Source organism: Neophocaena asiaeorientalis, unplaced genomic scaffold, assembly GCF_003031525.2.
Source record: "Neophocaena asiaeorientalis asiaeorientalis breed wild unplaced genomic scaffold, Neophocaena_asiaeorientalis_V1.1 scaffold272, whole genome shotgun sequence".
NCBI lineage: Eukaryota > Metazoa > Chordata > Mammalia > Artiodactyla > Phocoenidae > Neophocaena > Neophocaena asiaeorientalis.
In genome coordinates, this window is record NW_020175403.1 from 335,665 (window position 1) to 347,591 (window position 11,927).

Consider the following 11,927-nt stretch of genomic DNA (forward strand, 5'->3'; position numbering starts at 1 on the left):
TAGGAGGGAGATCCCTGAAAGCAAGACTTGCTAGGGCAGATTCCTGCCCCTAGAGTTACTGCCTCTGGCCCTGGCTGTCACCTTTCAGAATATTTTTAGCCTCTGGTCTAAAGCACAGTGGCAGCCTCCGCCTGTAATACTGTCTACACATATCTAACTTCGCATCTAGGAGTGTAGTGAGTTCCTGCATTTGCTGGCCTCCTCAATGCAAAGTCCGAACACAACAAACAAGAAGTTCCCTTTGGAGTTCTCTGAGTGCCAAGACTGTGAGGACCTGAGGCCTTTCCTTCCCAAACTCAGCTCTGGTCTGTACAAGGAAACTGGCCGATTTCCCTGTCTCTGAGTCTATTTCTACTTCCAGCCTTCCTTGTTTTAAGTGTACAGAAATTGCTCTTTGGAAGTCGACATTTTTTTTGCCTGTCCCTTTTATGTGTCATCCCTGGGCCTGCTTCCCTTTCTCTCTCACATGCTCTTTCCAGCCACTGAGCTTAATGCTTCTCCCCTGGACCACCCTAGCAGCCTCAACTGTGGGTGTCCTTTCCCTCTGGTTTGGTTTCTTCTTTCTCCATCTGCTGCCAAGAACCCCTCCAGCAGCCAAGGCAGCCCTTGTTCCTGCATGTATTACCTAGGGCAACACTGAAGAATAAATAAGTCTGATCCATTCCATTTCTCTGGAATCCTGTACATGTTCCTAGAACAGAGCTCTGTGGAAAGAGACTCATGAGCATAGAGAAACCTATTTTGATATCCTTAGAAGGTAGGAGATTTTTATAGTCTCATTCAGGACTTAAAAGAAGTCTAGAGTAAGATTTTTAACCTGCCACCCTCCTCTTAAACACATGTACTACTGTCTTCCTGTTAGTATCTTGTCCTACTCCAATGAAATTACTTAAGAAACTATACTCTTATAGATCTTAAGTTCAGATTTCCTGTAGGTAGATAGCTGATATGTAGGCTGAGTCGGAATGGTAAAATTACATTCGGTTCATCGAGTTCACACCATCCTGACAGATATTTTTTTCTTAGTTTTTCAGGAAAATTATCAATGACATCAGTTATTAACCAGTGCAACATTTTTTCCTTAAGTATGGTACATATACTCTCCTAGGTTTTGTATGAAACTGTTCAAACAGAAAGTTATTCTAGATGAATATGCTTTTGTTTCCTGCTCCGCAAAAGGGAGAGAGATCCAGAGTTCTCCCCAGTCCGGCCGAGATACTTCCTTATGGTGCTTCAGAGCTTCCTAGGCTCAGACTCCTCAACATTTAGAAAAACTGACCCTCTGAAGTTAAGATTATGTGTTTTAGAGCTGGAGATAGAGCACGTGTATTTATTTCTTTGAAGCATGTGCTCCTTTTGGAATGGTTTCTTGTTTTGCTCAGCCTTGAGGACTGAGTGTAGAGGCTGTACTCCACTGATCTGGTAAGAGCAAAGGGGCCATGGGCACAGCGTTCTCTTATTCTCCCACAGTCGCCTGTTTTTTCAACCTATAATTGCACCCAGAGGATCTGAGGAAGTAGACTTATCAGCTAATTATATGAAATAAAATTAATTTTAGCTTCCTTAACACAAGCAGAATCTTAATTAGGTACATATCAAAATTGTTTCTGTATGTTCCAGGCTGATTTCTGTGACTTTCAGTTTGGTTTGCGGGCCCATCTTAATCCAAGAGATGGAGTCCCTTGATCTTAAAGTCCAGTTCTGCTATTAGAGAAATCTAGTAAGGTCCTGCACTTGCAGTGCCAGATGGCCTGATTAAACACCAATAAATGTTTCTTCCAAAATACAATAAGCACAAATAGTTAAGTGCACAGCCTGTGGGGAATTCTACTGTTTGAAAACTTCTGTGCAGCACTTTGCAAGGCTGTCGAGCCTGGGGAAGCTCTGTCTGTGCATTGCCAAGGCAATGCCTGGTTCTCTGGGCTACGTCGTTTTCATTTAATTTTTTTTTTACTTTCCTGGTGGAAAGGAGAGGCAGCTCCCTCTAAATATTGGTATTTCACAGCAAACCTTAAATCCTTATTGCCTTACTCGTGTGGAAAGGTTGATTTGTAGCTGCTATCTTGCTCTTCGAAGACTAAGAGACCCGTTGGGTGGTAAAGATCTCAGGGAATGAAACATTAAAAATGAATGAGGGGACTGGAGTAGTTTGTCTGAGGTGAGGATTGGGAGGGGCTGGGCGGGGGAGGTTTAACAAAAGGCACTGATGTTTTAAATGCACAGAAATGCCATCCATCAATAATAAATGGTGTGGCATAGAACAGATGTGCCCAATTGAGTTATTACAGCATATGGATCAGTTCATAGAGGGGGGAAAGTAAGCAGCATAGCTGGTGTTTTTAAATTATCTGTTTGAGAGCTTTAGAATACATTTTTGAATGTCCTGTTTTTACCCTCTGACAGCTGCTAGTTGGAAATATAAAACGTGTGGCATTACCAAACATTCCAATTAAATTTTGAGTGTTTTTAAAGTAAGAATTATTGAGAGTGAATAAATTTTTTTTTTTTTTTTTTTTTTTTTCTGAAGAGGGAGACAGAATCTGGAAATGAATTTCTGGCCCTTCATGGCTGAGTGCCTGCTTTTTAAGACCTCGAGTTGTAATTAATTGTATGAGGAATGAAATTACATTACAAAACTTAAGTCATGTGAAACTGTTACCTAGTGTTTTCTACTACATTGATTATATCTCTAGGTATCTCTTCAGTACCTACTTAAACTACAGAGGACCACTCAGGAAACCTCTCTCAGGCTTTGAGGTTGCTTCATTACCCTCAGCATCTTGATTCAAGGGCTAATTCTATACATATGCTCCGAGCGAATTATTTCACCTAAAGGAGGAACAACAAGAGAAATACCAGCTTCGTTGTCTCATAGAGAAAATCACTCCTAGGAAATTGGACAGACAGAAATCCATTAGGTAAACTGGAATATTTTGTAAGTGTAGATAGTATGCAGCAGTCAAGCTTTAAGTTTTACTTGATCTTCTAGAAGTAATGGGAGTTGCTGTCAGTGTCACAGGCATAGCAGAGGACAATAACATGAGAGTGTTTGAAATGACTCCTGAGTTGGAATTGGTGGACTTGGTGAGAGTTGGAACTATTCCACTCATCTTAATATTGACCCTTGCTTGCCTTTTTAGAAACTTGTTTGGAATTGGATCTCTCTGGTGTGTTGTCCCAACAAAACTAATTCCTCTGTGTTTTTCAACTAAGGTGAACTAAAAAGTACTTTAATTCTTGCAGGTAACGCCAAGTTGGTTTAAATTTGAGCTTTGTTAGACTGGAAGGACAAATGGCCTAGCTGTTGTAGAAGAGTTCATTTACTCTTTGAGTGTGGATGTTCTGGTTGAAAATGAGGAGAGTGGCTGTATGAAAAGTCTATTACTCTTATTGTAGCCGTCTGTATTAACTTTCAACTCTTCAGGTGCAGAATTTACTTGAATAAATCTTTTTCACCTCCAAGGGATCCCAGCTTACCTTAAAAAAGCACTTGTCAAACTGTCTTTAGAGCCACCAAATAAATCTATTTTATAGTCCCATTAGATATCTAGCTCAAAATCCCACTCTCTCTGGAAGGCCGTATGGTTGGATGCACAACAAATTTCCTGAAATCATCTCTGGTACACCTCCTTCAGGTTGTTAGGAAGGTGTTGAAATGTGAGAAGGCTGGTCATGAAATTAAATTGTGGCTCAGGGTAATTAGGAAGGGAGAAAACCAAGCATTTTCTTAGTGCATTGTCTGGCTTTTAGTTGCAGCTGCAAACAACGGATATGAATTTAACCAGTTGCTACAATGCAGCTGGTTCAGATGTGGCTTTATAACTGGCTGAAGTGAAATGAAAAGGCTGGAAAATTCCAGTCAGGTAACACTGGTGGTAACACGTGGAATTAAATAGTGTGAGCAAGTGCTGGCCGAGCTGGGGAAAAAGCCCTTCGGACATAAACTTGAGGGTGGTGGTGAGGACTTGTAGAGAGCGGGGTGGGGAGGGGCCGGCATGGCCTTTTAAACAAGGGTCTATTGTTTTGATTAGCCCCCTTGCAGGAGGTGGAAGGTTCCCTCCATCCAGAGTAATCTGTAGAGTGTTTGGCTTGTCTACCTCCCTCCTTGACTGAAGTCACCTGATAGAATAATTGGGATTGACACATACACTCTATTGATGCTATGCATAAAATAGAAAACTGATGGGAACATACTGTACAGCTCAGGGAACTCTACTTAATGCACTGTGGTGACCTAAATGGGAGGGAAGTCCAAAAGGAGAGGGATAGGTGTGTATGTATGGCTGATTCGTTTTGCTGTGCAGTAGAAGCTAACACAACATTGTAAAGTAACTGTACTCCAGTAAAAATTAATTTAAAATAAAATAGTTCTCTGAAAAAAAGGAAGAAGAAGCTGTTACCTCAGTTATTGACAATAACTCAGATCTCAAAGCATAGTCTTTTTCCCCCTTGGGGACCGTTTTCCCACCTGTGTGACCCAGAAGGCCCTGTGTCTTCCTCGTCATCTTCCTTCCATCCCCTGCGGCAGAGATGTTGAGGATGTTGGAGACAAAGGTGCTCAACGTTCATTATTTTAAATAATTGTTCTAATTAAGGAAATAAAATCGGTTCACTCAAGGGAAGCTTTTGTATTATCAGTAGTTTTTTCTCCATGAATTGTCTGCTTAACTTGGCGGGTTGAGAGTTGACTGGGGAACAGATTTCTGAGAAGTCGAAGGGCCATCGTGCTGTTTGGGGAAAACATTTGCTGTAACTAGGTTTAGGGTATTTAGTCTGCCAGTGCTTGGGAGCTGCATTTGCTAAGTGAGTTTGCTGTCACAGCGATTAGTCAGTCATGTGAAACATTTGATTAAGGGACTTAAATCTTTCCTGAGGCACATGATTGGTAGCTGTTGCTGGGATGGCCCCCTCCTCAGCTTTCCATTTCCTCCCTCAGTGTTTATAAGTAAGTTTGTAGTGATGAGTCATGGGATATGGTTTTAGCGTCCAAGGGAGAAACTTTTTAGAAATTGAAGTTCTGGTAGGGGGCTTCCCTGGTGGCGCAGTGGTTGAGAGTCTGCCTGCCGATGCAGTGGACATGGGTTCGTGCCCCTGTCTGGGAAGATCCCACATGCCGCGGAGCGGCTGGGCCCATGAGCCATGGCCACTGAGCCTGTGCATCCGGAGCCTGTGCTCCGCAACGGGAGAGGCCACAACAGTGAGAGGCCCGTGTACTGCAAAAAAAAAAAATTTCTGGTAGGTTTATTGTTAATTAAGCCACTTAGAGCTTCTGCATAACTGAGAACGGAATCTTTTTTTCTCAGAGCCCTACCACAGCTCATTTGTTTTTGGAAGGAGACAAGATATAAATTACCAATAAAAATTGCCTGTATCCCAACAACAGCATTGTTCTGTCTTAGGAAAATGAACATTTTTTCCTGAGGCACATTCCCCGGATCTGTGTTAAATTATCATTCCAAATACATAGGACTTTTAAAAGTTTCCCTAACAGTGACACCATTCACTTGCAAGGCAGAAGCAAAGAGGCCTAGTCTGGAGATTCTGCCTCTAGCCATTCAACTCCAGAATGGAGAGCAGCTCTTGCCACACAAGGATGCACCATCCTGTATCCCTCCCATCGTGTTAAACTTTGTACGCGTTCCTTCCCACAGATCACCATCATCTTCAAAGCCCACCGCGAGTGTACAGACCAGAAAGTATACCAAGCTGTGACAGATGACCTGCCAGCTGCCTTTGTGGATGGCAGCACCAGTGGAGGGGACGGCGACATCAAGAGCCTGCGTATCGTGGAGAGGGAGAGCGGCCGCTACGTGGAGATGCACGCTCGCTACATAGGGACCACGGTGTTCGTGCGGCAGCTGGGTCGCTACCTGACCCTCGCCGTCCGCATGCCTGAAGACCTGGCCATGTCCTACGAGGAGAGCCAGGACCTGCAGCTGTGTGTGAACGGCTGCCCCCTGAGCGAGCGCATCGATGACGGGCAGGGCCAGGTGTCTGCCATCCTAGGACACAGCCTGCCTCACACGTCCTCGGCCCAGGCCTGGCCTGGCTACACACTGGAGACTGCCAACGCTCAATGCCACGAGAAGATGCCGGTGAAGGACATCTATTTCCAGTCCTGTGTCTTTGACCTGCTCACCACGGGGGATGCCAACTTCACCGCCGCAGCCCACAGTGCCTTGGAAGACGTGGCGGCACTGCACCCCAGGAAAGAACGCTGGCACATTTTCCCAAGCAGTGGCCTCGGGACTCCCCGTGGAGACAGCCATTTGTCTGTCAGTCTAGGCCTCGCGTGCTCCATCCTTATCGTGTTTTTGTAGGGGTTGTCTTTTGTTTCTGTTTTTGTCTATAACAAAATTTTAAAATATATATTGTCATAATATATTGAGTAAAAGAGTATATATGTATATACCATGTATATGACAGGATGTTTGTCCTGGGACACCCACCTGATTGTACATATTGTGTTTGACTGTTTTCACGCCTGTTGGATGTAGTGTTCTTTGATTGTATCGATTTTGTTTTGCGGTTTTGTGAAATGTTTTGTAATATCCCTGCCTGGGGACCTGTTAGAAAGCACTTTATTTTTTATATATTAAATATTTATGTGTGTACCTGGTTAGTATGTATATAGTACACGTGCACAGACACCGTACGCAGCGTTCCCTTTGAAGATGACCGGCGACGTTGTTTGTAGCTCTTCCTGGCTGCGCCCTCCTGTCCTTTCCCACTGCTGCTCATCCCATGCACGCAGCTTTCACCTGCGCCTCCTGGTGCAGCTGCCTCGTTCCTTTGAACTAGGTCCTTACCCTCTTCTTCTGCCCTCGCTCGATGTGGAAGGACAGTTAACCCCCCTCCAGGTGCTTTTGGCTGTTTAAACACTGATTCTAGGCCCTCTCCCTCTTTTACAGCTGTCACTTTTTCGGAGGGTGGGGAGAATGTTAGTACCGTTCTTATTAACTAGGATTGTTATATCTGAGCACTTATAGTATGGTAGGTTGAATGAAAACTGCTGTTTTTATAGGTCAGAAGGGGCTAGTGATGACAATTTCATAGATAAATACCAGGCATCTTGCTAGACCCCGGCAGCTCTCAGAATTTTGTCATCCCGTGTCCTTGTGTAAACTGTAGCTTTTCCCTCTTTTAACTCTATTCCACATTGAACGGACAAAACGCAAAAACATATATTGAGTGATCATGCCTCTTGCTCTTATCTCTGTAATTTGTACAAGCCCACATTCTTAGCCTTCTCTTCCTTGGCTGTTTGGGCTCAGAAACACACTGCTGCCTGTGTTCACGCCCAGTAAGCCCTCCTCAGTCTCACTTTAGGACCCCAGGGACTGGGGTTTGTTAGATTCTTGCTTTAACATCAAGGCCCAGATCCCATCACAAAGTTTTCCTCTTCCTTGCTCTCCACACTGAGGCCTTCCTCACAGCCTTTGACACATCTGTGTGCATAATGGAGTGGACTGGGGCGCTCATGACAGAAGCGCTTCCTTGGCCTGACTCTGTATGTAGCTAACTCTGGGTGCTGGTTAGTCCAGACATTCGCACTGGGCAGTATTGCACCCCAGGTGGCCTCTCGATTTAATCAGATACTCTCCCTCTTAACATCTGTAGGTGACTATTATTTAGTCATTTTACTTTATAGTAATTTCACCAAGCTACGTGAGAAACTCCTTGCCTCTTCAATTCCATTGTTGGCACCTCTTGCAAAAGGAAAACACCATCAACAAAAGGCAAGAACAGTAACTGAGAACATGAACTCCAGGATAGGTGGGTTTATGTTGTTACATCTAAAATGTAAATGTATGGTTCCAAGAATTCGTGGTAATATTTATACTTTACCCTAATCATTTACATAAATGCAAACAAAAGTTAGTGAACTTTAAATTTCACAGCAATTTGAGTCAAGATTCTGCTTAGTTTTAGTTGGCCAGGTAATTTCTTCCTTTTGCCATGTCCTGTTGATGAGTGGCACTGCCAGAGGCCCAGACTGGCAGGAAAGAGGATGTCATTTAGTGAAGTTCTATTTCTTCGTGAACTGATCTATCAGTCATAGGATGGAGATGTGGGTTCATCCAGAGGTGGCAAACCTCCTCTCGACCGTCTTCTGGTATATGAGAGAATAATCTTGGCCAGTCTGGGAAAATCATGAAGGCATCCTGCTTACAGAGGGTTGAAACCCAAACCTGTTACCCTTGTATAAGAGCTGGACCGGGAGCCTACCTACCATCAGCTCTGAGCCGTGACTTCTTTTGTTCACTTACAGAATCCTGTGTCAGGTTAGAAGCTATAGTTAGCTAGTAATTTTGACGTAATTTGAGTAGAATGAAGGAAAAATATTTAGGGTACTTCTAACCACTATTTTTGTGCAAATAGTCTAAAAGTGAAGTAAAAACAGTAAAAGTTTTCTACAGTATCTGGGTTTAGAGTGTATATGATTAACATACCTTTGTCCTTTTCAGGGAAAGCAAAACAACCACCTCTGCTAATAGTTGGGAAAAGAAAATTGGGTTGTTTTGCCATATCATTTACCTGGAAAGGATGCTTAAAAGCATCCTACATCACTATTATTAGTACCAGTGTATTTAGCTGTTCTCCCTTTATAGTCAGTATCTCTGTATGACACTGAGGCCCTCCCCACAGATAACTGGTTCAGAAATACAGGTATTTCTCTAGAGAAGGACCTGGTTTATCTTCTCCAGTTTCTTTCGTAGAATGTCTAAAGAAAATGCTACTTGCACATGTTGGTTTTTGAAATCCTCCTTAACCAGAAGAGTGTCGGGTCATACTAACACATAGGTAGGATGTAGCTGTTCAAACGTCTTCTGGGGGAGCTTAAACTTGTGGGAAAACACTGGTTTTCACAGATGCTCCACGTGGCTGTCTTTAAAAGACTCGAAACATTTTTTTGTCCTTTGTTATGCTTGGAAACTCCCGTAGTGTGTAGAGTCTTTGCAAAGAAATCTTTAGATGTGGTTCATAGGTATATGAATAAGTATCTGTGTAAAACAGTGAGTGTGTAAATACTTTAAATTATTATGGTAGAAAAATAAAGTTACATACCATCCTGTGGAATGTTTGTTCTGTGATTGTAGTGACACCTGCTGGAAGAGCCGAGAAATAGCAGAAGAAAGGGAGTGAGGGTGTGTTTGTGCAAAATCCTTTATGGTTACTGACAGTAAGTCGTACAACTTGTCCACAGACTCATTTTCTAAGCTATATCACTACTGTGGTTTTTCCTTTTTAAATTTTAAGCAGTTGCAGATAAGTCAGTATTATCCCAAAGGTCTGTCTTTAGTATTAGTTTTGGGCCCCTGCAGACAAGGGACCTGCATTTGGTTCTTTGAAGGCAGCCTGGATGGCAACAACTTAGTCCTGGTGGGGAGGATCTGGAGGGGCATGATTTTCTGGCTTTGGAAACTTCTGTAAATCCCCACTTCTTGGGTGTTCCAGAAAGAGACATCACAAGACTGTAAGTTAGTCTTTGTTCACGAAACATGCCAAAGGGTAGAAAAGCTTGAAAAAGAATTAAACCCAAACTGAAGGCACAGCAAAGCACTGTTAGTGCTACTAGGTAGAATATTAAATGGAGCGAATTCTGATTGGGGAAAACATATATAATCATTTCTTAAAGAGAAAGTTAATCCTTATACTTAGTGTTTATGTGTGGCAGTTCAGAACAAATAAAAAAGGAAAATTATGTCAACTGAACACATGAAGTAGGATGACAGTGTTAACAGCCACTGAGTACATAGTGCTTATGTCTGTACTGAATGAACACTACGAAATAATCTGTCACAATGAGGTCTATGCTTAAAAATTAAAAATTCTTCACTGTATTCATGTCCAGACCTCCAGCTTTTCAGGGATTGAAACTTGAGCAGCTGTCCAAAAATCTTAAAAAGAGGTCGTTATTGTCTTGAACTGCAGATGGTGACTAACAAATATTAAGAATCCTGTTAGTTATCTCAATTTTCTCTTTTGTTTATTTTTTACTAAAAAAATTTTTTTTGGTACCCAAAGCAGTTAGCAGCATCCTGTTGCCTGGAATCACCTGGAATAACACAGTCTTGGATTGCTGCCGCCCTTTCTGGGCAAAGATACTTTGCCACAGTTTTTCCCCTGTTCCCATAAACCGTTATCTATTTGTATGTGAACCAAGGAGCATCTCCCTCTCTCGTAGAGAACGTAATCAAGACATTCAAGAAACAGGGCTTCCCTGGTGGCACAGTGGTTGAGAGTCTGCCTGCCGATGCAGGGGATGCGGGTTCGTGCCCTGGTCAGGGAAGATCCCACATGCCGCGGAGCGGCTGGGCCTGTGAGCCATGGCCACTGAGCCTTCGCGTCCGGAGCCTGTGCTCCGCAACGGGAGAGGCCACAACAGTGAGAGGCCCGCGTAACGCAAAAAAAAGACATTCAAGAAACAGCAAGCAGTTCCCAGTTCTTTGTTATTTCACTACCTAGCTCACCATATTGTTTCTGCTTCCATCTATTTTCTGTGTGGCTTTTAAATGGACAAGTCATATTCACATTATTATTTAGATGGTATTTTCCTTTGAATTTACTTCTCTTCTTTCCCCGAGTATCTCTCTTAGGCACGATGCTTAACGCAGTCCTTTGTGCCCTAAACGTGATGTCTGTGAGGTATGTGCTTGGAGTGGGGATGTCTGTGTGCGTCCTCTCCCTTGTGAGCAGTGTGTGGATTTACAAAGAGACTGGACATCCAAGCCCCAGGAGGATATACTAAGAGATCCTACAGAGGTAGAATGTATGCCATTGGCCTCGTTAAAATGATGTTCAAACCACTTGAACAAACCAGTCCTGTCAACTAAAATGTGTTAAAGTAGGTCCATCAAACTCTAGCCAGAAGAAAGTAACCAGGCAATGTTTTCTAACTGAGAGTTCTTCATGGGTGACAGTTCTAGGACCCATTTTTTATTTTAATAATGAAAACTCCAACTCCAGAAGAAGGAAAAAAAGTAAACAATCTGCTATCAGATTGGATATAGATCAAACCACACACAAATTAACCAAGTATGAATTGTACCTACCTTAAATGACGTTTTAAAAACCAGGATTATCTCAATCAATAATGTAGCACTACCAAGGGAAATGATGCTATTTGATGGCATAAAGGACTTGCTTCCAGGGGCTTCTAACAAGAAGCAGTAAGGTAGGAGTCATTGAAGGGGAGGATGAGGGGGGACGATAAATTCATTTTCTCCCAAGACCTTCTTTGGATCTGCCAAATAACAATGTCGTTTATGCGTTGCTGGCCATCGCTGCAGTGAAGTCTGTGGGGAGCTATCGATTGGCTCACTCTAAGTACACGGGAAAGCTTCTGTGCCAGAGTCACCGCATGGATGTTCATCTTCCTTCTTGGGAAGGAAAAGGAAAGAGCGGTGAAATAACTTGGGATAGCACAGAATATAAGATTCTCAGTATCCTGTCAAGATGGAAATTTTGGTGATGGTTAGAGGCTGGGAAAGAGGTGAAAGTTTATCTAGGGATCTGGGAGGAAACATGGCAACAGGACGGGAAGAGCTCACAAACCCGAATGACAAACATGGAGTGCATCCTGACTACATTTGCAGCCACAGGGCCATTATCACAGGTTCTTTGGTGCATAAACATGTGTTTTACATACTCTTCCTTAGAGGAGGTGGCATAGCATAGCGGTCAGGATTATGGATGGTGGAGTCACACAGTTCTGAGTTCAAATCCACATACTCTACTAGGGTGCAGCCTTAGATTTGCCAAGCCATATAGAACTTCACACTTCAGACATTCATTATGAGAGTTAAATATGTTACCATATCCAAAGTGCTCAGCACAGCACCTAGTACAGACCTAGCCCTCAACATGCGTTACATAAAAATGTACCTAAGGTGGAGAATTGTTTGTTTACTTTTAGGAACTGG

At 43.0% G+C, this 11,927-nt stretch overlaps 1 protein-coding gene across 1 annotated transcript in view; it reads left to right on the forward strand.

Annotated features, from left to right (window-relative positions):
- The window catches only part of RGMB (repulsive guidance molecule BMP co-receptor b), a 22,888-nt gene extending 13,810 nt beyond the window's left edge, over positions 1-9,078 (forward strand). Inside the window, exon 3 of the mRNA XM_024766963.1 lies at positions 5,652-9,078. Within this exon, the coding sequence (XP_024622731.1) occupies positions 5,652-6,320 (669 nt within the window). The 3' untranslated portion in view covers positions 6,321-9,078. The remainder of the gene's footprint in view (positions 1-5,651) is intronic.
- Positions 9,079-11,927: the final 2,849 nt, after the last annotated feature.